This window comes from Balaenoptera musculus, chromosome 16, assembly GCF_009873245.2.
Source record: "Balaenoptera musculus isolate JJ_BM4_2016_0621 chromosome 16, mBalMus1.pri.v3, whole genome shotgun sequence".
NCBI lineage: Eukaryota > Metazoa > Chordata > Mammalia > Artiodactyla > Balaenopteridae > Balaenoptera > Balaenoptera musculus.
The window spans coordinates 78,751,007-78,775,051 of NC_045800.1; the positions used below are offsets into that span (position 1 = coordinate 78,751,007).

The 24,045-nt window shown below is 42.8% G+C and overlaps 1 protein-coding gene across 4 annotated transcripts in view; it reads right to left on the reverse strand.

The window, feature by feature from the left end:
- Positions 1-24,045, reverse strand: part of MTR (5-methyltetrahydrofolate-homocysteine methyltransferase) — a 123,908-nt gene that overhangs the window by 49,929 nt on the left and 49,934 nt on the right. For all 4 annotated transcript variants that reach the window (XR_005016783.1, XR_005016782.1, XM_036828220.1 and 1 more), the window contains 7 exons: positions 18,712-18,891; positions 16,043-16,159; positions 15,589-15,729; positions 8,406-8,495; positions 6,740-6,892; positions 3,409-3,516; positions 2,009-2,109 (listed from right to left, as the gene is read on the reverse strand). Coding sequence is in view for 2 of the 4 variants with exons in the window: in XM_036828220.1 (XP_036684115.1) it covers positions 2,009-2,109; positions 3,409-3,516; positions 6,740-6,892; positions 8,406-8,495; positions 15,589-15,729; positions 16,043-16,159; positions 18,712-18,891 (890 nt within the window). In the remaining 2 variants the exon portion in view is untranslated. The remainder of the gene's footprint in view (positions 1-2,008; positions 2,110-3,408; positions 3,517-6,739; positions 6,893-8,405; positions 8,496-15,588; positions 15,730-16,042; positions 16,160-18,711; positions 18,892-24,045) is intronic.

A 24,045-nucleotide genomic window follows, 5' to 3' on the forward strand; every position in this document is an offset into this window, starting at 1 on the left:
ATAAGTGGCCCCCAGTGCACAAGCCAGAGGAACTGGGTATGCTGCAGGAAAGCCTCAGGTTTAATAAGCCGCCTTCACTGTTGACAATGGGCTCCAGTAACACCCTGGAGAAATGCCACAGTTTTCCCTGGCCTTTTTTTTTTTGACTCCTTTGGGTCTTGGTTGCTGCACGCGGGCTTTCTCTAGGTGCGGTGAGCGGGGGGCTACTCTTTGTTGCGGTGAGCAGGGTTCTCATTGCGGTGGCTTCTCTTGTTGCGGAGCACGGGCTCTAGGCGTGTGGGTTTCAGCAGTTGTGGCTCGCCAGCTCTAGAGCACAGGTTCAGTAGTTGTGGCGCACGGTCTTAGTTGCTCCGCGGCATGTGGGATCTTCCCGGAGCAGGGATCAAACCCGTGTCCCCTGCATTGGCAGGCAGATTCTTAACCACTGCGCCACCAGGGAAGTCCCTTAAAATGTTTTAACGGGAGGAAAAAACATTCCTGGTATGATTCTCTCAGCTACTTGTCCATTTTTCGTAATAAAAAATGATAAACACATGACAATGATATCTCAAGAATTGCTGTAGAGAGTTTGCCTACAAATTGCCTTTTCAATAGTTCTTGTCCCACTATCACCACTGAATATGTTCCTGGCTTTTTAGCCTGATAAACAGTAAAGTTCTTGAATGGAGAAAAGTCAACTAAATCACTTTGGTGTCTCTGATACAATGCATGGTATGTAGTAGATCTATAAACATTTATCAGCGTAACTGAATTTGAACTAATTATGATGAATGCAAATAGAAACCAACAACATAGGGTTTGAAAAGATGAGACAACAGAAGAAATGTCAGAGATTTTAGGAAGCAAATACCTCATCCAAATACTTATTCCTCGTCCAAATACTTATCCTATAGGTAAAATCTCATTATAAGAACCTCCACTGTATCTCCAGTATTTTTATCTTAAAAAAAATTAATATATTCCAAGAACAATATTGCTCATTTCCAGGACCAGGAGAGAATGCTAAGTCTTTGACAGTGAACAGGCAGCCAAACGGGAAGTGCCTGTGAAGACAGTCAGAGGGAAGAAGGTGCCGCCCTGACACTGCTCCTCCATCTCCAGCCTTTCTGAGTGGTCCTTAGCTGCATTTAATTAGCCTTGAATGAACGCAGACATGGATAAACATTTTGAGAGTAGGCAGGGGGCTTAGAGGGTAATTATTATCTGACAGTGGGCAAAGACAACTCCAAGGGGGCCTGGCTGTAGCTGCAGTCAAGTCTCTCTTCTCTATAGAGAAAAACGCACATTGGAAAGAAGTCCATGACTCAAAGAGACTGTTGGTTGGACATGGACCAGAGAAGACATTAGTTATATTAGGCTTTTCATTACAAAGAATATGTTGAAATCTGAGCAAAACATGCTCTTACTGTGGGTCATGAGCTCTCACATAGAAATAAATTTGCGCTGACTAACCATTCAACTATAATGAAAGATATAAGAAAGGGATTTCACTTGTATACAACATTCAAAAACTAGCTTCATCAACACCAGGAGGCATGCCTGGTTCTGTTCCAAGCAAAGCAAAAAGAACGGTACAGTCAAAGCCTTCTTATAAAACTCCATTTAGCCAAGGTCTTAACAAGATCTTGGCTCTAAAAATCTGGCAGTTCATTGAGAGGAAAAGGGAAATATGCTCAATGTCATGGGCCATGGGGTGGGACCCGATGTTCCAGCCTCTGGCTGGAGGTCAAATCCCCAGAAGCCTCTTGTTGTTTTGACCCTGCTTGAATAGTTTTTTCCATTCTTTTTGTCCTTACTGAACATACAACATTAAATAATTACTAACTTCCTTCATTTGAAAAGATATGTTCAATGTAGAAAATTTGAAAACACAGTGAAGAAAAAGAAATTAAAAATAACCTCTAACATCTACTGCCCTACCACGCCCTTCGCACCCAGTAAAGAATTACCCTGTTAATGCTTTTATTTTAAATAAGAAAGGGGGTGAAAATGACGGGTCTTAACTCACCTGAAATTATTGCAGCCAAGGACTACTCCAACTATGTTCTTGCCAATGTCGTGCACGTCGCCTTTAACGGTAGCCAGCACAATGGTACCTTGGTAAGGGTCCTGGAGAGGAAGCCAAGCAGCTAAGCATCGCTGTGGTCACTTCAGAGCAGATCACCCAGTTCTCTAAAGCCAGACAGGTGTCGGCACAGAAAGCAATTCAATACAACCAAGGCAACCTCAAAGATGGACCCGGGGGACTTCCCTGGTGGTCCAGTGGTTAGGACTCCAGGCTTCCAATGCAGTGGGTGTGGGTTTGATCCCTGGTCGGGGAACTAGGATCCCACATGCTGCGTGGCATGGCCAAAAAAAAAAAGATGGACCCAGAAGCCAAGTCCCGTGCTGTGTGAGAAGAAGGCTGTAAGCCTCAGCAGCTCGGAGGAGGCCCGCCCAGCTGGTTAGCTCAGGGGGCTTCAACCAAGATCATGCATTCCATCACCTCAAAGGACAGTTTAAGTTCAAATACAAAACAGTCCCATTGCTGAAGATCATATCCTTAACCCCCAAAACCTGTCTGATAAACGTTTGCTGTTAGCAGTAAAGGGAGAGGAAGGAGCTGGTGAATTGCACCCGCCCTGTCAGAATGGGAAGGACCACAACAGCCCAGTGCAGGGGGGTTTCAACACTGTTGCTCTATACTGTCAGCATTCCTTCCCTCAGAAAAAGGAAGGGAGGGAGGGAGGGAGGGAGGAAGGAAGGAAGGAAGGAAGGGAGACAAGAAGAAAAGAAGAAAAGAGAAAAAGAAAAGACAAAGGCACACAAGGCAAATAGGATTTTTATAAACACTATGCAAGAGCCATTCACAAACTCAGATCGATTTTAGAATTCAGAATCCTAGGGGCCAAAGCTGCCTGAGCTTCACACGGGGCTAAACAAGGTCAAAGGCTTAATGATTTACTGTGGTGGTAGAGCCAGCAAGAATGGAACTGAATCCAGAAGTGGTGACAAGAACATGACCAGCACACAGGAAATATTCAGTTAAGAGGTTAAGAGGTTTTCCAAAACTAAACAGCATCTCAAGGGTAGGGACCAATCTTTTTTAGCTACAGTGTCGAGCACAGTACCAGGCACGTAGTAGGAGCTTTGTAAATAGTCAGTAGATGAATGAACAAACTGCTTTTGTCTTGAAATCATGGGCTTTGTTTGAAAAATTATGTTCCTATTAAAAATTTCATGAAGCCACATTTATGGGAAAAATCCCAGGGTATTCTGGTATTTGGTAAAAGAGCTGGATCATTTCTCCCTTTCATCTTCAATGACAAACACAGCCAAGCCTGATGGCTTAGGTCCCTACCCACACCCCAGTAAGAGTGTGCAGAGCCGATCCCCACAGGGCCCACAGGCTCGGACAAAATGACTCACCTTGTCTTCTATCGTGCCAGTAAGCACTTTGGTTTCTTCTCTCTCTTTTTCCATGAAGGGAATAAGGTGACCCACGGCCTTCTTCATGACCCGAGCTGACTTTATAACCTGGGGTAAATACACAGTCAGGCATATTTACCAGAACACCTGGATGATTGCTACTGGCCACTTGGGAAATTTTAGCACAAATTACTATGCATGCTTTGTCCTCAGGTCAGCCACCCTGGAGTCCACTTATGACAGTGGGTGGGGTAAGGAAGGAGATCCCCGTGAGGAAAGTCAATGAATGAGGTAGAGCAGAAGGAAAACAAGGCTGGAAACCAAATGTTGCAGTTTCTGTCCTCTGAACTTCTGCACATTATTTTTTCTCTGCCTGGAAGGCCCTCCATCACATCTCCATGTTCTATACATCCTTCAGGTGTCAAGCTTCTCCTCCCAGAGCCCCTTGTCAGCCTTCTCTTCTCAATCCCCAGTGTTCCAATTCACTTACAATTAAGGCTTATGCAAAAAAGGACCTTTTAAAGCTTACAGAATTGGAGAAGAATTTTGCAAACATATATTGGATAAGCGATTAATATCCAAAATATATAAAGAACTAACACAACTTCATAACAAAAAACCAAATACTCCGATTAAAAAGTGGGCAGAAGAACTAAAAAGACATTTTTCCAAAGAAGATATCAAAATGGCCAGTAGGCACATGAAAAGATGCTCAACACCACTAATCATCAGGGAAATGCTAATCAAAACCACACTGAGCTATCCCCTCACACCTGTTAGAATGGCCATCACCAAGATAAGAAACAACAGGTGCTGGTGAGGGTGTGGTGAAAAGGGAACTCTTATGCACTGCTGGTGGGAATGTAAATTAGTCCAACTATATGGAAAACAATATGGAGGTTCTTTAAAAAATTAAAAATAGATCTACCACACGATCCAGCAATTCCACTTTTGGGTGTAAACCCAAAGGATATGAAATCAGGATTTCGATAAGATATTTGCACATCCATGTTTATCACAGCATGATTTATAGTAGCCAAGATATGGAAACAACCCAAACACCCATCAACAGATGAATGGATAAAAAAGATGTGGTACATATATACAATGGAATATTATTCAGCCATGATAAAAGAGGATATCCTGCCATGTGCAAAAAACATAGATGGACCTCGAGTACATTATACTAAGCAAGATAAATCAGATAGAGATAGATAAGTACTGTATGATATCACTTACATGTGGAACCTGAAAAAGGCAAACAGGAAAGAAAACACAAAACAAAACAGAGAGTAAAATGGTGGTTACCAAAGGATAGGGGATGGGAAGATAAGACTGATGGTATTTAAGGGTACAAACTTGTAACAAGTAAATAAGTCATAGAGATCTAACACAGTATAATGAATATAGACAATAATATTGTACTATAATGATACAGTGTGATAAAAATTACTTCAATGGCAATTATATTACAATATATAAATGTATCACTGTGTACTTTAAATTTACAAAACATGTCAAATTTATTAAATAGACAAAAAAGAACAGGGCCTTTTATAAAATTCATCAACGTATGCTAAAATTCATCAGTAGAAGTAGGATGAGAAACAGGATATTTGCATAGTCTCAAAGTTTCTCCCCACAAGTCAATTTACAGTGGAGAAACATAGCAGGCACCATTAACCAAATGATCAAAGTTAACCTCACCAGTAATGAGACACAGCAACATGATGGGCCTCCTGATATGATCCACCGAGAAGGGCACAGCATTATACTGTGTTATTCTTGCCAAAAATGAGAAAACATCAGACAAATTCAAACTGAGGGACAGGCTACCATTATCAAACTGTACTATACTCTTCAAAAGTCAAGGTCACAAGGAAAGACTCAGGAACTGTTAGAAAAGGCAGGATAAAAGCAATGTGGGGTTGTGGAACACAAAGAGAACAGCAGCGGAAACACTGGTGAAATTTGAATAAGGTCTTTCGTTAACAGTACTATACCAATGTTAATTTCCTGGTTCTGATAGCTGTACTATGATCAAGTGAAAATGTTAACATTAGGGGAAGAAGTTGAGTGAGGGATACATGGACACTTTAAACTACATCTGCAACTTGTCTGTAAGTCTAAAGTTAACTTGAAAATAAAAAGTTGAAATAATAAGTCAACATCATGAAAAATAAAGACTGCGGAACTGCCCCAGACGGGGGGAGACTAAGACAGGACAACTGAATGCTCCTTATTTTGAGTGTGGTTATGGTTTCACAGGTGCAGACATGTTAAAGCTTATCAAACTGCATCCTTTAAATACGTGCAGTTTATTGTATATTAATTATAAAACAATAAAGCTATTGAATGCTATGAAGGAGACAGGGGAAATGGGCAATGAATAATTAAATGTAGAATGAGTTTTTAAAAAATCAACTATACTTTAAATTTTTTAAAAAGTTAAGTAAGAAAAAAAAAAAAAAAGAACAGGGACTTTTCATTTTTTGTATGCCTCACAGACCTGAACCCAGAAGGTTCAACAAGACTTGTTAACTGATGTGGTCAGTAGCTGCTGTAAGTCAAAATAAGAGTAAGAGTACTGGGTTTACTTGAAATATATCATTAATGTATATCACTATTTAAAATGGTAATGACCTTTTCAAAATATTCATCCTTAAGGATGAGCACTGGCTGGTCAAATCAAACCTTAATATGATAATTTTACATTCATCTTGGGGTTTTTTTTTTAATTTAATTAATTTTTATACAGCAGGTTCTCATTACTTATCCATTTTATACATATTAGTGTATACATGTCAATCCCAATCTCCCAACTCATCACACCACCACCACCACCAACCCGCCACTTTCCCCCCTTGGTGTCCACACGTTTGTTCTCTACATCTGTATCTCTATTTCTGCCTTGCAAACCGGTTCATCTGTACCATTTTTCTAGGTTCCACATACATGCATTAATATACGGTATTTGTTTTTCTCTATCTGACTTAATGCACTCTGTATAACTTGGGTTTTATTTTAATTTGGGGGTGGAGGAGAGACAGGTGTTAGGGTAAGAAGTGATACAGAAGCCCAGAACATGAAGACTAGAATGCTGGGAATATCCAGATGACCTCTAACCTCCACACCAGCCTAGATGGACTTTTCCAGACTACTCCTAAAAATGAATTTAGAGAAAGAATGACCAGAATCACATCTCAATGCCCCTGAGCTCTTGTCAAAATTAAAACCTGAGAAATATACCCAAACTTACTACGCATTAAAAGATAAAGGCTTTTTCTTTCAATTGGGAAAATTTCCCCCCCCCCCACCGCCATTTGCCAACCTGAGGTAGAAACATTTTTCCAGCTCCAAAAAGATCACCAACAATTTTCATGCCATTCATCAGTGGCCCTTCAATGATATTCAGAGGTCGGGGATATTTTTCCTGGTTTAATCTGGCTTCCTCAGTATCCTCAATAATGTATTTTTCAATGCCCTACACACACACAAAAAAAAATAGGAAAAATATCACAGAAAAAATTGGCTTAAGTTCAAATAGCCAACAAAGAATAAATCATGGAAATACTTAAGATTATGGGTTTTGGAATCAGACTGCATGGGTTCAAACCCTGGCTCCTATCACTGCTTTAGATAATTCATTAAGCCTCAGTTTCCTTGATTAATATATCACACAGTACCAACCTCATGTGGTTATTCTGAGGATTAAACGAGATAACCAGTGTAAAGTGCTTAGCTGTCTTTATTGATATAAAGTAAATATTGAGTAAAAGTGAAAAATTAGTGACAGAAGGAGTACTAATAAGTGAACTTCAAATTCATAATAAAATACACTTTTTTTCCTAGTGGTTTAACAGGTTATATATTAACAAATATCTCCTGTGAAAACAGTATGTTTTCTCACTGTAATGTTACAGGGCTGGGTGGGGGGAGGAATGACAATGGGCAGGACACTTAGACGAAGTTCAGTCCATGAAGCTTCTACTGACTTGTCCTGCCTTCACTGCTCAGGCCCTAATCCTCCAGCATCCCCAGTTCAAGGATCCTTAGAGGTGGCTGACTAGTTCCACAACCTGAAGTAGGTGAATCTCAAAAGGTCCAAGAAATTAAAAGTTAAATCCTAGAGGCAAAAAAAGAACTCTGGGGCTTCCCTGGTGGCGCAGTGGTTAAGAATCCGCCTGCCAATGCAGGGGACATGGGTTCAAGCCCTGGTCCGGGAAGATCCCACATGCCGCAAAGCAACTAAGCCCATGCGCCGTAACTACTGAGCCCGCGCTCTAGAGCCCGTGAGCCACAACTACTGAGCCCACGTGCCACACTACTGAAGCCCGCATGCCACAACTACTGAAGCCCGCGTGTCACAACTACTGAAGCCCGCGCGCCTAGAGCCCGTGCTACGCAACGAGAAGCCACCGCAATGAGAAGCCCGCGCACCGCAACCAAGAGTAGCCCCCGCTCGCCGCAACTACAGAAAGCCCGCACGCAGCAACAAAGGACCCAACACAGCCAAAACAAATAAATAAATTAAAAAAAAAAAAAAACTCTGAAATTTTCCAGACTCAGAAATGAGAAAACTGAAGCCAAGAGATTATTTATCTGGCCTAAAATTCCAATTATAGCAGAAGAGCCAGGATTCGCTTGTTGACCAAACGACAGCAACTTGGTCTCGGACAGCATTTCTCAACCTCGGCATTTCTGACAGTTTGGACTGAATAATTCTCTGTGGTGCAGGCCTATCCTGTGCATTGTAGGATGGTCAGTTCAGCAGCATCCCTGGCCACTGGATGCCAGTAAAAGCTTCCACCCCCAGTTGGGACAACCAAAAGTATGTCTAGATACTACCAAAGGTGCTGGAGGTGGTGGGGCGGGGCGTGGAGGGCAAAACCACCCAGGGTGGTCCAGGGAAACTTCCTTGTCAGCTGCTGCAGCACCTCCCCTCCAGCCACATCATCAGCCCCCAGGACGAGCCCCAGCCTCCAGCCCACACTCACCTTCACAAGAGCGTATGCAAGGCGTTCTTCGATGGGGCCATTCCTCCACTCATCGGTCTGGATGACTTTCTTCCCTCCCTTGCCCTGAGTCTGGATTGAAATTTGGACAGAGAGATGATACAACAGGTCACTTACTCAGCTAATTGGCAGAAAAAAACTATGCCTTATTCTTCTTTTACATTTCAAGGCCCTAGTAGAGTATCCAGCGTGAATTAAGATCTCGGTAAATGTTTGAGGTAAGGAGAGACGGAAAGAGAGAAGTCTTTTAGGATTTGAACTTTTATTTTTAAAAAAATGTTTTCCTTCCAGTTTTATTAAAATAGAATTGACATACAGCATTGTGCAAGTTTAAGGTATACAGCATAATGAGTTGACTTACATACATCATGAAATGTTTACCACAGTAAGTTTAGTGACCATCCATCATCTCATATAGATACAAAATAAAAGAAAAAGAAAAAGACATTTTTTCTTGTGATGAGAACTCTCAGGAGTTATTCTCTTAACAACTTTCATATATAGTATACAGCAGCATTAATTATATTTATCGTGTTGTACATTACACCCCTAGTACTTACTTATCTTACAAGGAAGTCTGTATCTTTTGACTGCTTTTATCCTATTCTCCCTCCCACCATCCCTGCCTCTAGTAATCACAAATCTGATCTCTTTTTCTACGCGTTTGTTTGTTTTTAAAGCATAATCGACCTACAACACTATGTTAGTTCCTGGCGCACAGCATAGTGTTTCAATATTCCTATAATCACAAAATGATCACCACTAGGATTTGAATGCTTAGTAGAGAGACAGAGGCTCCATTTTTTTTCTTTCCTTTTTTCCTAAAAGATAGCATCTTAGAACCAAAGATTTCCAGGACAGTAAGAGAAGCTAGCTAAACCTCATATCTGATGAGCTTTTAAAGTTCTCAACAAGGACCATCACTACCCACAGATATGTGCAGAGAGGCTGTAATGAAGCTAAGCCAGAAATCATCCCGGAGGTGGGCACACAAGACACAGACTGTGCTCTCGGGGACTGTGCCGTATCATAAGGGAGGTGGAAATACACAAAGAGAGGTAAGCTAAAGAGAAAGCACGTGCCAAGGGCTGAATGAGGAGATGACACAGACGAGGCTAGAAATTTTGCGGATCATCGCAAACTGGAGTGGTGAAGAGAGACCTCGAAGAAGCTGACAGATTCAGCAAAGGGACAAAAGCACAATGATCATGGTATGGAAGGTGAATGGCATGCTGTTTCCTCCATCTCGACTGATGGCACTAGTTGCCCAAACCATAGACCTAAGTATCACTCTTGACTCTCCATCCATTCCTCACATTCAATCAATCGCCTAGTCCTAATGATTACGTCGTCTCAATTTTTCTCTACCCCGCTTCCACTTTCATACTGCAAGCAGCTAACTGGTCTCCACAGGCCAGGATCACCCTGGTCTCCAATGCATCTTCCACCCTGTAGCCAGAGGGGCCTTTCCAAAATGCAAACCTGATCAAACTGCGCCCATGGGAAAAAACTCACTGTAAGCTCCCTATTTCTCTCCAGATACGGTACCGACTCCTCTCCACGCCATACAATGCCCTGACCTCACTTCCTCCCAGCTTCACCTTCTGCCACTCCTGAGGAGCTCAGCTGTCTTGGACGTTTCAATTCCTTACACTCTCCATCATCTCTTTCACCGCCCCCCGGCCTTCACTTCCGTTCATCTGACATTTATACAGCACCTACCAGATGCCAGGCCCCAGCTAGATGCAAATACTCCTCCTCTGGCAGGGAATACCAGTACAGTCCAACCCCAAACCTTAGCCTGGCTAACTCCTATTGAGCTTTCAGGTCTCACCTGACCCAGCATTTCTGGGAGGCTTTCCCTGACCACCTCTACCTTTGGGTTCAGTGTCCTTCCCAAGCAGTCTAGAGCATCCTATACGTGCCCTGGCACAGCACCTACCCACCACACTCGATGACAACTGCCTCTACACACTTCTGCATGTCTCACTGAGCTGCAGGCTCTGTAGGGGCACGTCTCTCTTACTGCTTAGATCCTCTAAGTACAGAAAGCACAAAGCACAAAACAAGAGTTGGGTAAATATTAGCTGAATGATTTAATCCTGAACAAGAACGGATTTTCCAGAGCAATGTTTGGGCAGGATAGTAGAGGCCAAGTCACAGAGTGCCAGAAATCCATGCTCTGGAGTTTGGACTTAACCTTCCAGGCAGTGGTGGTAGGGGTGGAGGTGGGGGAATGATACAATACAAAGTTCTGAAGCTGCAGAGTAACATTCAAAGTAGTAATTTTTCTTCTTTTGGCCACATGGCTTGTGGATCTTAGTTCCCCACCCAGGGATTGAACCTGGGCCCTTGGCAGTGAAAGCACCGAGTCCTAACAACTGGACCGCCAGGGAATTCCCATCAAAGTAGTATTTTTAAGAGAAACCTAGAAGGGGGAGAATATTTTAACAGTCCATGATGAAGGCCTGAACTACAGCAGAAGGAACAGGAAGAGGAGGAAAGGACAAACATAAAGGCATCAAGTAATGGACAGTGTGGTAGGAAAGAAGGAAGGGCCTGGAGGGAGCTCCAGGGTTGAGGTCTGGGGTAACTGAATGACGCAGGGCTTTGTCACATGTCGAGAGACCAATGCCTCTCTTGCATGCTGAAAAACCTTAAAGATGGCCATTAAAAAAAAAAAAAAAGAAAAAGAAAAAAATATATATATATATGTATCAGCATTATTTACAATAGCCAAGATGTGAAAACCACCTAAGTGTTCATCAGTGAATGAGTGGATATAGAAAGTGTGGTGTATATATATACAATGGAATATTATTTGGACATAAAAAAGAGGAAATCCTGCCATTTGAAACAGCATGGATGGACCTTGAGGGCATCATGCTAAGTGAAATAAGTCAGACAGAGAAAGACAAATACTGTATGATCTCACTTATATTTGGAATCTAAAAAAAAAAAAAATGTGGTGATGAATGTTAACTAAACTTACTGTGATGATCATTTCACAGTAGATGCTGATATCAAATCATTACGCTGCACACCTGAAACTAATGTTACAGGTTAATTATACCTCAATTAAAAAGACTAAAAATTCCAAAATTCATGGACTATGTACTCTGACCTTTATTTAAGAGAAAATATGAAACTAGAGCTGTGTGACACCACAAAAAAAAAAAAAAAAAAGAAAAGAAAAGAAAAGGAAAAAACAAGAAAGAGTCCTTCTAAAGCTCACATTCACATCACCTGATACATGTAAACACCATTTGTTCTATTAGCCACACAATCAGGCAATTCCTGCCTGCGGGATGGAGTCTGATAAGTAAAAACAGGGCAGAGTGTTCCAAACACTCTTGGAAAAAAGACGTGGTGTGTTCACAGAAAAACACCAGTGCTCTGCACAGAAGGGGCGGGGAAGGGTCGATACGTGTGTGATTATGAACAGCGGGAAACGAGGATGCAGTGAAGGCCAGTGAGGATTTCACTACAGTGTCAGGGATTTCACTACCCCACCTCATAAATGATAAACATGCTTCAGAAAATCAATATTTTAAATGGTACCATTTAAGAGCAGCTATTTCAGAAGTACGACCTGGCAGGCTGTGCCCATCTGCTTTCCAACTAGTTACTCGGTAGGACACTCTCCATGATCTAAACACAAGTTGCTGCAGTTTCACACACTAAGTCAGCCAGGCACCAGACACACCGAGGAAGCTCATCAAAACAGAAAGCTTCCAAGCAGAGTGGCCACTCAACTGCCAGGTCCATTGGCTACTCCTTCAACTGCATCTACTGCTCGAGAGCAGCTCCCGCTTCACAGGGTCCTCGTGGGGACATGTGTTTTGGTTTTGATATTAAACTGGATCAGCATCAAAGGAGGAAACTCCTCAAGAAGAAACCAAAGGGGAGCGTGAGTGCCCACTGGCACTCAGAAGCACCAAGTCCGGATCAAGGAACAGATGGCCCTTTTTCCAGAAAAGTATCAAGAATACTTCGTCCGATAAACCCATCATAAATTGAAAATACAGTAAGTCGAAAACACAATTACATACCTAACCTTGAACATCATAGCTTAGCCTAGCCCACCCTAAACATGCTCAGGAACACTCACATTAAACTATAGATGGGCAAAATCATCTAACACAAAGCTTATTTTATAATAAAGTGTTGAATAGCTCATGTAATTTATTGAATACTGTCCTGGAAGTGAAAAACAGAACGGCTGTGTCGGTCCAGAGTGGTTGTAAGTGTAGTGGTTGTTCCCCTCGTGATGGTGGGCTGACGGGGAGCTGTGATTTGCCGCCGCTGCCCAGCATCAGGAGAGAGGATGGTACTGCATATCGCTCGCCTGGGAAAAGACCAAAATTCAAAAATTCAAAGTATGGTTTCTACTGAGTGCTTACTGCTTTCGCACCATCGTAAGTTGGGGACCTGTGTATTCTCACAATGGATGGCCATTCAAGAGCCATCTCACCCAGAGCAGAGATCCTCCCCGTTCATGCCCAAAGAGTACTGCCTAATAAACAAACTCCACGGGAATTGCATGGTCTCATGACACATGGAACTTACTCGCCACAGGTCAGCCTGCACCAAATCAGGGGAATTATTTTTCAATAAAGCCCATTAGAGAGTTTAGGAAGATCAGAGACAGGACTCTTTCCACCCTTTTTAATAATAATATTGAATAATCTATCAGATGAAACTTGGGTGCGGAGTTCATCGTTTCATAAGAAAAAGAAATAATCATTCTCTTATATAGAAAATAATTCCTCAACCCTTATTTGTCTCATAATATTCCTGCTTTTCACGCTCCCTTTGCACTCGGTGTATCCTGAGGAATGGCTACAGAGCTGACGACTCCTGGCAGTGATGAAAGCATACCTGTTTTGGTTATTAATTCCTTACTGGTAACAGAAGTCACCTTGAATGTAGACAGCCTACTTGACAGAGGGGTCAATGGCTTGTGATAAGTCCTTGTGCTTACATGAAGAGGGAGGCACTTGTTTATACGATGGATTGTTGAACCCTTGCAATTTTTTTTTTCTTAATTAATTTATTTTTGGCTGCATTGGGTCTTCGTTGCTGCGTGCGGGCTTTCTCTAGTTACGGCAGGCGGGGGCTCTCTTCGTTGCGGTGCATGGGCTTCTCATTGCAGTGGCTTCTCTCGTTGTGGAGCATGGGCTCTAGGTGAGCAGGCTCAGTAGTTGTGGCTCGCAGGCTCTAGAGCGCAGGCTCAGTAGCTGTGGCACACAGGCTTAGTTGCTCCGCGACATGTGGGATCTTCCCGGACCAGGGCTCAAACCCGTGTCCCCTGACTTGGCAGGCGGATTCTTAACCACTGCGCCACCACGGAAGCCTGAACCCTTGCAATTGTGATGAAGATTTCCCCCTTAATCTTCAGCTGTGCCCCAGGGGCAAAACCTCTTGGTAGCTCAGCAAGATATAGAGAAACAAAAACTTGTAAGCAAATACTGAAAGTGAACAAAGACCGAAAAGAATGACTGATATAAAATACAAAACCAGCAAAACCGTACATGAGAATAGGCTTATGGAGCCCTACCTTTCCTAAGCAAGAGCTGTCTCATCTGAACAGTGAAGAAGATGAAACAGCACATCACTTTATGGGTTAATTAAGAACGCTCTAGTATAACTTCCTGATATAGAAGCTATGATGCCCTTCTGGCCTTCAGCAGAACCCTGTTTTAGTCAGTGATTCATGCAGGATCCCCCGCTAAGTGGAAGGCAGGCTAAGACAAAAACTGAATAGTGTTTCACACTCACGTCTTGGGCTAAGCACTTTGTCTACCTGAGTAGAAACAATCATGGAAATAGTGAAGGAAAGCTAGGCACTGTTTCTTATGTAATGAGCTGTGATGCAGAACTTGATTATATTTGCAACAGTCAAGACATTCCGTCCTGGGTCCACATGAGAAATCAGAAATGTCCCAAGGAACTGAGAGGAGGGTCATGTGCTCACTGGCACTGAGTCTGAACTCCACTCAGCTTTGCTGAATGAACCTAAGGCTAACATGAGCGGTTTCAGAAATCTAAATCTTGTCTCCCGTGAGGCTAATAAATCAAGGATGCAGTTAATCCTAAATTGTCCTTCTTCTAGAACATTTCAGTACTCTTTGAAGGAAGAGGAAAAGTTAGGAGTTCTGCCAGAGATGAATTCAGATTTTAACATGGAAAACATTAACACAGGTGGCAACACACACAAAAGCATTCTACCACTTTCCCAACGTGCTTTGTGAGAAAAATGTCTTCCCTTGCTATCACTTTCTGAAATAAATTAAAAAGTAAGTTTTCTTGAGGTAAAGATCTCATCTTTCCTTAAACTGAGTTCTAGGAAGCAGCACCCATAATAGATACTTAATACACCTAGGACTGCCGAACACATAATAAATGGAAACAAGGAACTGATTTTTGGATTAACTAAAATTATTCTCATGTCTATAGATCAAGTGTGTACAGACCTCAAGCCCTGAACTGTAGAACTGTGCCACAACTGGACTAGATCCTAATATAAACAGGTATAAATACAAATATAAAGCTATAACAAAATGTCCAAAGTAGCCAATTTACATTATGAGGTAGAAAAATATCCAATAAAATGGAAAGATGTTCCCAGTATACTGCTAAACAAACAGGTTATCAAAAAAGCATTGAGAATATAGTTAACATTTTTATAAAAAATGTGTGTGTGTGTGTGTGTGTGTGTGTGTGTGTGTGGACACGCCTATTAGCACATATTCGTATTGAAAAAAACCAAAACCATGACTAGAAGGTTGTAACAAAATCTCAACAGAGGTTAAAAATGGGTAGTAGGATTATGAGTAATTTTTATTTTCTTCTTTTGCTTACCTGTATTTTGTACATTTTCTAGAGTTAATATGTGTTACTTTGGTATGAGAAAAATTAATTTTACATTTTAAAATAAACTTAAAGAAATATAAATTAAGAATACTGAAGCAGATGGGTAAGGCCTGCTTCTCCTTCCTTGCCCTAATGAAAACACCTTCTCTAGAACTCTCTGTAGAAACCTTCAATGATTCAAAGACACGGCTGGATCCTTGCTTCTATTCTACAATGAAGGTCTAATAACACTAAGTGAATGAAAGATTCAAAGATAGGAAAAGCCATCCATCGGAACACCTCTCCCTACCTGGGCGTAGTGTAAGAGCTTCTCAGTGGCCTCAGGGTCTCTGTTCCAGATGAGGTCCTCACAGAGCTGGAGAAGTTCCTTGTGGATGTCATCATACACAGGAAGGCTTCCAGCATTCACTATCCCCATGTCCATACCAAACTAAGGGCAATAAAAAGAAAAATGAGGATTTCTAGGGATACTCTAAATCGGAGTCAGCGACTCTTTCTGTGAAGAACCAGATAGAAAATACTGTAGGCCACAGCTTCTGTCGCAACCACTCAGCTCTGCTGCTGTAGCATAAAAGCATCCATAGACAGGATACGAGTGAGAGTGTGTGACTCTGTTCTAATAAAACTGTATTCACAGAACTCTCTGAATAAAGCAGAGCAGAGTTAGTTTGTGGGCCGAAGTCTGCAAACCCCTGCCCTAAGTAAAAGCTGGTGTCAAAGGGTAAACAGGTGTTCCACTATACCTTGATTGCATGGTAAAGGAAAACCCCATGCATTGCTTCTCGAATGGCTTCCATTCCTCGGAATGAAAAGGACAAGTTGGAAAGACCTCCACTTACTTTGGCTCCAGGTAACGTTTCCTGAAAAAAATTTTAAAATGTGAAAAGATTTCCCTACTTTGCCAAAAGCAGCAATCACATCCCTTAAGCTTTATTTATAACAGTGGAAAGTAAAAAAAAAAAACCAAACATATAGAGTTCAAAGTATTTCAGAGCTTCTTTTAGCTAGACGTAGACCACAACTTGCATATCAGGACATCACAAAGGCAGTGCTTCATAGTTTTTCCTACTAGACTCTAATCTCCCTAAGGGAAAATAAAAAATTCTGCTTTATCTCTGTATACTTCTGCAGGGACCATGATAGGGCCACAATACATGGTGAGTATGCCATAAAATATTTGCTGGAGAGGGACTTCCCTGGTGGTCCAGTGGTTAAGACTCTGCGCTTCCACTGCAGGGGGCATGGGTTCGATCCCTGGTCAGGGAACTAAGATCCCACATGCCGCACCGCGCAGCTAAAAAGAAAAAAAACTTTGCTGAATAACAGAAAAAGAAAGAAACAGAGACAGATAACAGAGAGAGAGAGACAGACAGAGAGAACAAACAGAGAGACAGAGAGTAGTTGGTCATTCACGGAAGGCACAAGCTACTAGAAGGCTTCCATTGCCTAAATGAACAAACTCCCAGGTTCACTATAAACTTGACTAATTTTAAAAGGGCAAAAGGAAATTGAGGTTCCCACCACACCTTATGACATATCAAGCATTAGTATGCATGTGGAACAACAGGAACTCTTACTTACTGTTGGTTAAAGTACAAACTTGCTCAAGCATTTTGGGAGACAGCTGGTCACTGTCTGCTACTGTGACCCAACCCTTCCACTTCTGGGTATATTTTATAGGGAAGCTCATGCAAGAGATATATACAAGAGATATATACAAGAACGCTCATGGCAGCCTTGCTCATAACATACCCAAATTGTAAACAAACCAAATGTCTAGGGACTTCCCTGATGGGGAAGTGGTTAAGAACCCACCTGCCAATGCAGGGGGCAAGGGTTCAAGTCCTGGTCCGGGAAGATCCCGCGTGCCGCGGAGCAACTAAGCCCGTGCGCGACAACTACTGAGCCTGCGCTCTAGAGCCCGTGAGCCACAACTACTGAGCCCATGCGCTGCAACTACTGAAGCCTGCGTGCCTAGATCCCGTGCTCCGCAACAAGAGAAGCCACCGCAATGAGAAGCCCGCACACTGCAAGGAAGAGTAGCCCCTGCTCTCCGCAACTAGAGAAAAACCCGCAGGCAGCAACGAAGACCCAACGCAGCCAAAAATAAAACATTTAAAAAAAAAACAAAAACCCACAAAAAACCAAATGTCTATCAACAGCAGAACAGTTAATTATGAAACAGGTATATGATGGAATATTATACATTAATTAAAATGAACAAAGTACAGCTACAACAACACAGGTGAATCGTTAAAATGAGACTGGGTGAGGAAAAAAGGCATTAGAATCTTAAAGCTCAAAAATAGGCAAAACTATACTGTTTATACAGTTAATTCTCATTATTTGTGATAGTTATGTTCTATGAAGTCACTGCAAACACTGCAAATTGGGGAAAAAAAACACTGCTCCCATGGGAAATGCAGGGTTAGGTTCGTGAACCTCTGGTCCCAAAATTATCATCACTGATCAACACATAACCCTGTTTTATATGTGTTTCCATTTAAAGACATATTGTTTAGTATATATTGTTGATTGCCTACCACTGAGCTCACAGCCAACAGCACCACAACTCGTGTCTAAACAAAGTTCATCTAACACACATATTTTCTCCATAAGGCATATAACAGCCTTCTTGCACATAGGAACACTAGACAACACTTCAGCACGATGCATGGGGGCCATTTAAATAGAGAAATCAATCACCAAGAAAAAGCTCAAAAATGTGAAAAACATGGCACTAAACGGACCATGAAAAGGGCCCTTGTTTACGGAATGAGGGCTGAACCAAGAGGTTCAACCCTGTTGACTCATCTGGAACACGTGGGTCAGGCACTCAGCTCTCTCACCACTCTGCACATGCATATGCCTGTGAATGATGCAGAAGCACCGTCAGTATTGATTTTGGGGTCACAAATAAATTTTAGTGAGTAGGTGAATTTGCAGATACAAAATCTATGGATAATTCAGATTGACTGTGTATACAGAAGTGATAAAATTTTAAAGAAAAGCGACAAAGTAGAATCATAAAACTCAGCCTGTTGAAACATGCATAAAATTCAGAATGAGGGTGTAATGAGAAAGGGAGAGCCATGGGGGCACTACCCATGTTCCATTTCAGGACGCAAGTGCAAGTGAAAGCTATTACATGCTTCATAATTAATTATTTATCATACTCTATTATTTTTTCTATATTTCCCGGTATGTGTGCTTTACTTCACAGTATAAAATAACATATAAAAGAAAAACAATAAAGGCCCCTAAATTTCAGAAAACCAATTTACTACCTAAGAATAAGAATGTCAATATTCCTTGCCAATAAATATATATGTTAGCTCAAACTATTCACTGGAGCCATGTGATAAATCTAAGCAATGTCTTGGGTAGAAAGGAGAAAAATACTCATACTCACTTTAATGACTTTTGTTGCATTGATAAAATTAACAGCATACAAGTTGTGTTCTTCCATCCCAGTACCAATGGTGAGGATATTAGGGTCAAAGATGATGTCATTTGGATTGAAGCCCAGTTTTTTCAAAAGGAGATGGTAGGCCCGGGTGCACACTCTGATTTTGGTGTCTGTTTCTGTTGCCTGGGCAAAGGAGTAAAAGATGTAATTTGAAATAGAAAAATGAGGTGTTATCTATGAAAACAGAAGGACAATTGACTTGTTGAAAGCGCCTAAGTATCAGTGCTTGGATTTCATAGAAATCCAAATGCCAAGCAACCTCTAAATGTTTATCAAATTATCTCCAAGGAGGAATTGGTTTAAAGCCCCTTTGTGTTTTCATCAACACAAACAGCTACACTACCTCTGTAAAGATCAAATCTTACACACACGTATGGTATATTAATAAACAGGCTTCTTAAAAGTACACACATATGATAAAAATTCAACTACTACTAAAGAATAAATTTAAAAATACGTGCCCTTTCTCTCTGGACCTGCCTGCAGTGTCCTAACCCATCACCCAGGCTTTCTCGGACCTTCCTGCAGTAACAGTCTACACAGATTCATAGATGTGTATTTATTCCCCACCTCCAACCCCACCCACCATAACATTAGCTAACTAACTTGTGCCTTAAGTCATAAATATAAATATTACTTTTCAAAACAGTGACCCTAGAAAGCCAAGCACGGACTCCAGCAAATCCCAGTTCTCCTGTTGCTTCCCATCATCCTCAGAATCAGGTCCCATGCCTCCAATTCTGTTTCCTACCATTGCCCCCTCATCTACTCCACTCTCCCCACACTGCTCCCTTGATGTTCCTGAAACCCACCAAGCTTGTCCTCCCTCAGAACCTTTCTATTCATTACTGCCACTGCCCGGAACACACTGTGACAGGGCTTTGTGCTTTGCATCACTCAGGTCTCCACCCAAATGTCCCCTTTTCAGAGAAGCCTTCCTTAATCACCATCTCTAAACCAGCCCCTTGCCGCCCCTCTTGCATCCTCCACTCTTTTTCATGGTATCTCTCCTTCCAGAAAATATATTTATTTGGCAACTTGTTTATTCTTTTTTGTTTTATTTATTATTAATTTGTCATCGTGAGCTAGAATCAGTCTTGCTGTATCCCCAGAGCCTAGGGCAGTGCCTGCCAGAGGATGTGCTCAATATTACTGTTGAATGAATGAATGAATGAGGCTTTGACTCAGGGCATTTCCCTCCCTCCCTCCCTCCCTTCCTTCCTTTATGGCTGCGTTGGGTCTTCGTTGCTGTGCACAGGCTTTCTCTAGTTGTGGCGGGTAGGGGTTACTCTTCCTTGCGGTGTGCGGGCTTCAGTAGTTGTGGCATGCAGGCTCAGTAGTTGTGGCTCGTGGGCTCTAGAGCACAGGCTCAGTAGTTGTGGCACACGGGCTTAGTTGCTCCGTGGCATGTGGGATCTTCCCGGACCAGGGTTGGAACCCGTGTCCCCTGCACCGGCAGATGGATTCTTATCCACTGCGCCCCCAGGGAAGCCCCGACTCAAGGCGTTTCTGAACTTGGTCATGGAAACTGTCTTCAGGTCAAATTTACAACCTCAACGCGAGGCTTATTCAACGAATTTCATGCTGAATGATTTCTGTTTGTAGAAAAACAACAAATCTGCTCTGAAGAAAAAATGAATACTTGCAATCACTACAGTGGTTCCAAAAAAATAAGTCACATACAGTTCTGAATAAATGTGCAAAACGTTCTTGAAAAGTGTCCAACACCACTGAATTAAGTGTTGAGTCTTCCAGGCTGACCCCTTGGAGGGAGGATACCCTTGACCAGATGTGAACATGAAGTATGGTAAATAAGCTGCTGATCACACACATCCTGACCTCTAGAGGGAGCTCTCAGGCGACCACAGGGATGAGGGGTGCGGACACTCTGCTGTAGTTCAAGGACATTTAGTGAGGCCCCAGCCTCCAGAGAAAGGCGTGGCGGGGGAATTATAAAAAGAACTCCCTCAGATCTAGGTTTCTGATTGCTCGCCTACTTTGGTGTTCTTTTTCAACTGTTCTCCGTGATGTCTAATCTATCCCTGCTTCCTGCAGCTGCTGGGGTTAGAGTTTACCTCCTGCTGGGATGTGCTCCCACGACTTAGCAGACCAAGGGGCCCAGGGAAAGGACCACAAGGAGTGGGCTCTGCAGCCCCACTGCTCCAGGCTTCAGGGAAGGTGGCAGGCTCTCATCTTCCTTAACTGAATGTCTTCAACAAACTTCTTACTTCTTCCCTCAGTTAGTGATAAAGTTAAGGTTAAGATCAAGATGTGGGCCCAGAAGAAAGTGGCCAAGAGCAGGTCACCCAGGGTCACCTTTAGTCTTGGACTTTTATTTCCCCCTTCACAGAGAGCCAAACAGAGTTCTAGGCTCTAGGTTCATGGCCCAGCTAAGCTCACTAAGAGAAAAGGCACAGGGGTTTGGGGCTACCAGTGCTGTTAGTATTTCTTCATCACCTAGTTTGGTTGGTAGGTCCTGGTCATTTCTTTCTCTGAGCCATGAATGACATCTCACAGGACAGGAATTCATTTCTAGGTCAGAACTGAATCATCAACTATCAGCTCTGCAAGGATGAGGCCCCTGTCAAATTGTTCTCCCAGCACCTAGTACACTACCTGCCACATTAACAGACAAACAGCTACTGTCTGCTGAATAAACAAGCAAATCTCAGAATGCACAGAGTTTCGATGGACAGGCCTTTGCCAGGAGCATATCATGTTAGATTCTCCAAGGTTCTCTTTGTCCTGTTCCTCAGCCAGGGTTGTGAGATAAACATACGAATAAGCTTCAAGGCTTGAGGATTTCAAAGATCCAGAAGCTCTCAACTCTGGTGGCACATTTTAATAACCCAGAGGGATTTTCGTTTTCTAATCCTAATACCTGAACCTCACTCGAGACCAGTTCAATCAGAATCCTGAGACGACCTAAGCAACAGTATTTTTAAAGAGCCCCTTAGCGATACTAACATAACAGCCCAGGTGAGAACCACTGAAGAGTGAGAGGCACCTTCTCAGGCTGAGCTAGAAGAAACCTCAGGGACAATACTGCAAATCTAAGGACCAAGAAGGAGGAATAAATATTTTATGATTTTATGATTTATCAGGTTTATTCTTAAGCTGTAGTAAAGCTAGGCAGCCATCAGTAGGTAGGAGGCTTCGGTTAAGAAATCCACTGCTCAGGCTTTGCTAGATTATCAGACACTTAGGGAAAAATGAGATAAGAGTAAAACAATTTTTGATTTAGTCATCGATGCTGATACTATGAGAAAGAAAGAAAAAGGATCAAAGACACCTAGGTTCTGTGAAAATGCACCCTGACAAGGAGCAGAGAAGGAACGGGACCAACTTCAGAGGCAAGTTAAAGGTTTCAAACTTGACTGAACCAGCTTAACGTGGGCCATGGAACACAGCAGAGTTCAAAACGGAAGTGATGGAAAGGGACGTGTGTGCCACCATCAGAAAGGCACTGACAAGTCAGAAAGGAAAAAGCTGAAGAAGGGAAGTTTCCAAGGGAAAATACAGGACAAGGCACCCGTTGGCCTAAAATCACTCAGGGCAAGGGATCGGTTCAGAAATCCTTGGAGTGACTTCCCTACTGGGGTAAATGTATGGGCGTAAGCAGCTGAAGGTCAGGACACCCAGAGGCCGGCAGAAGCAGCAGGCCTGCGGGCAGAAGTGGAGGCGTGGGATGAAGGACAGGGCAGAGCACTGAGCTGGGGTCGCAGGAGACGCAAGGTCACCTTGGAACGCCTCCTGGCTCACTCTCCTCCTGAAAGAACGGAGGCTGTGCCCCTGGCAGAACTCACACTTAAGGCAGAATGTGGATGCCAGGAACTCAGGATTATAGAGGAAATGGATAGGATTTCAGACATGGAATCGACACCGAGAGGTGATCTGGTGAGGAAAAAGTGGTGTCAGTTGCAATCTAGAAACTGCAGGTGCCACCACACTGAAAACTCTGAACTCTTTAAAGAAGTCAAGTTGTTTTAAATGTCACCTTCTAGGAGAGGATGCAAATCCTGTGCGGGGTGAAAGGGAGGAAAGAGAAGGAAATTCTTAATATGTTTATCGATCCCTGGATAGAGTGGAGGATGGGTCGGCTTTAGTACATTCAAAGGGAGAGCTAGGAAGGGGATACAGTAGAAAGAGACAGCTCATAGGAAGAGCAAAGAAAAAGACTGACCTACTATCCAGAGATGTATTTAAAACCAATACCCAAAAATATTTAGATAAGACCCATAACCTATCTAGTTTTGCCTTCCTTTTAACAATCGAGCTTTAAATATGAACTCTTTCCCTGCCCTTCAGATCCTTCTGGAATCCCAACATGCTAGATTTTCACTGCTTCATCAGGTCTTTCTTCCACTTTCACCGAAACCTCTGAAAGGCACTGAATCTTGCAAGGAGCTGGGCCTTCTGCTTACCCTTATTTATCCTCAGTGCCCAGAGCCCAAGGCTTGGCACAGAGGATTAAAATACGAAAACCGTATTTGTCCTTTCCCCATCAGCCAGACAACATCAGAGAGAAAAACAGGGAGCAGAAAAGAAGCTGCCCTGGGTTAAGAATTGGGCTACTCCACCTTGACACTGCTGACAACCTGGACCAGAGCACTCTTTGCTGCGGGGGCCGCCCTACGCGTTGGAGGGCTTTCAGCAGCGTCGCTGCCTGCTCCCGCTAGGTGACGGAGCACATCCCCTCCCAACAACCCAGTCATGACAGTAAAAAATCTGTCTACACATCGCCAAATGTCCCCTGGAGTGGCAAAATCACCCCCCCCCCCCACTTGAGAACTACTGGTTTAGAGGAACCACAGGGGATATAGCAGGTGAGGAGACCAGAAACCAGACTCATCTGCAAGGTCATGATCATGAGCCAACGGGCGCTCGTGCCTTTTCTCTAGAACCTGCAGAGAGAGGCTGTTTGCTGGAAAATCCTACTCTGCAAAGCCAAATACTAAGGCCTGGATGAAGCAACGCTACGTCCCAGCAGGGGCAAATGAACCCACTCAAATCTTCTCTCTCACAGCGAGGGGTGCCAGGCACATGCCGGGGAGCTGGGACCCTCAGCGTAGGAGGTATGCCTACTGTATGCTGTGCTGTTATTCCTGTAGGACAACTGAACACCTCAGGCATGGAGGTCTTGAGACCAGGCGTGGCTCAGAGGCCTATGTTCCTCATATCCCTACCACAAACTCCTACCTCTGAAGGCAATCTGGACAAGTCTCCTTCTTACAAACAGAGAATTTAAAATATAACTACCTTATAAGGAAAGGTCCA